The sequence below is a fragment of the Brettanomyces nanus genome, chromosome 1 (assembly GCF_011074865.1).
Source record: "Brettanomyces nanus chromosome 1, complete sequence".
NCBI classification, from domain to species: Eukaryota; Fungi; Ascomycota; class Pichiomycetes; order Pichiales; family Pichiaceae; genus Brettanomyces; species Brettanomyces nanus.
Window position 1 is genome coordinate 4,257,501 of NC_052374.1, and position 1,931 is coordinate 4,259,431.

Below are 1,931 nucleotides of genomic sequence, written 5' to 3' on the forward strand. Positions count from 1 at the left end.
TAGTTTCACGCGGGAAATGGTCAAACGGCAGGAGCGGAACGATCACACAGAGGCTGCTTGCTTCCGGTGGTGTGGTGGTGTGCTTTCTCGGAGTACGCATGTTGTTCACCGTCAGCTGACGCAATAGAAGAATGATTAAGTAAGCAGGGTTGTCACTTATATCTGCTGAAAGTCCCTTTGAAACCTCATCTTTTCCTAGTGTACACCGATTTCCCTTTTCAATGGCTTCTGTTATTAGTGAGCTTGAAGAAATAGCAACAACAGTTAATGAGGCAGAACCTGTTGATGAGAAAGAAGTAGATGAAAAGAGGTTGGCGAGAATATCTTTAGCGACACCAGACCGGTGAAAACTAGACTTTGGGAGATACGTAATTCTTACAAGTATCTAATGATTGTCTATATATCCGCTATTGGTATTGGTATAGATTCCTTCTTTTCAGTTTATTATTGGGTATGGAATCTTTCAGAAAAGCCTATGGTTACTACGATGAAGCCACAAGCGGATGGGTCATCAGAGCAAAATACCAGTCTGGTTGGAATGGTGGTTCTTTTGGCTGTCAGGTTTTGGGTGCCTTCTTTGCAGGTTGGTACAATGATAAGTTTGGAAGAAAAGTTCTTTGGCTATTTCTTGCATTATAACTATTATTGGTAACACTGTTGCTATAACCGCTCCGGTCGGTCACCCTATCAATTTGGTCATGGCAAAATGTGTTATCGGAATTGGTATCGGTATTCTTGTTTCAACTTGTCCAGTTTACTTGTCCGAATTGATGTCGCCAACCTTGAGAGGTATTGGTTCCATGGGAATCAACTTCTCCATTTGCTTTGGTCAGTGGATTGGATCGCTAATTTATTTCGGCTGTTCGAAGAATTATACGGGCATTGACGATTCAACAGGCTACAAAATTGCCTTTGGAATTCAATATTTGTTAGTTGGAGGATATCTCCTTTTGGTTTATGCCGGAATCCCCATCATATTTGATTCACCGCGGTAAGTTGGAAGAGGCAAAAGCCGCCATTAAGAAGCTCTATCACAACAAGAATAATACTGAATACGACATTGACTCACATTACGAGATTCTCATTAAGGAAGTTGAAGAAGAAAAATGAATGCTGAAAGTGAGAAAGAAGTTTCGTATGCCGAACTCTTCAAGGCTACAAACCTAAGAGGGTTGTACTATCTATCTTTGCTCTTACGGGACAGCTTTGGGTTGGTGTCAGTTTCGTTTTAACCTACATTTCATATTTCTTTGAACTTGCTGGAGTTTCAAGCAGCATTGAGAAGACGGTTGGTATGTTCACTCTTTGCGTCGGTGGTAACCTTGTTTCTTACTTTGTCATTGAAAGAGTTGATAGAAGAGTCTCTACACTGGTGGTGTTGCCCTTTGTACGATCATGAATTTACTCATTGCATGCGTGTCATATGGAAGCTCGCAAGCTGCTGCCTATACCACCGTTGTGTTTGTCTTTCTATGGGCTTTTATCTACGAAGCCACTGTTGGTCCATTGACATATGCTTTGATCACGGAGCTTCCACAGGGAAGAATGCGTGCCAAATCGGTGCAATTACTCTAATGTCAACAGTCTCTGTAGTTTTGGTCTTGGTTATCTCATCCCATATTTGTTCAATCCCGATGAAGTTAACATGGGGGCTAGGATCATGTTTGTTTGGACAGGTACCGGTGTGGTTTTGTTCGTTGTGATGCTCTTCTTCTTACCAGAAACTAGAGGAAGAACTGCTAACGAGATTGAGCAGTTGTTCGTGAACAAAGTGGGTGCTTTGAAATTCAAGAGGGCTAAGTTTGATGAAGATGATAAATTAATTATGTCATCAGTGGGGAAAGAGGTCAGTCAGGCATAGCTTGTTTGGTGTGTCCCCGTCCGCCTTTTGTATCCTTACTTTATTGAATAATAGAAATGAAAGCTATAAA

At 41.5% G+C, this 1,931-nt stretch overlaps 1 protein-coding gene across 1 annotated transcript; it reads left to right on the plus strand.

Moving 5' to 3' along the window:
- Positions 1 to 698: 698 nt before the first annotated feature.
- Positions 699 to 1,861, plus strand: FOA43_001961 (uncharacterized protein; the record flags this gene model as incomplete). Its single annotated transcript, XM_038922266.1, has 2 exons — positions 699 to 928; positions 1,594 to 1,861. The coding sequence occupies 2 exons, from the start codon at positions 699 to 701 to the stop codon at positions 1,859 to 1,861; spliced, it is 498 nt and encodes a 165-aa protein (XP_038778194.1).
- Between the last annotated feature and the right edge of the window lie 70 nt (positions 1,862 to 1,931).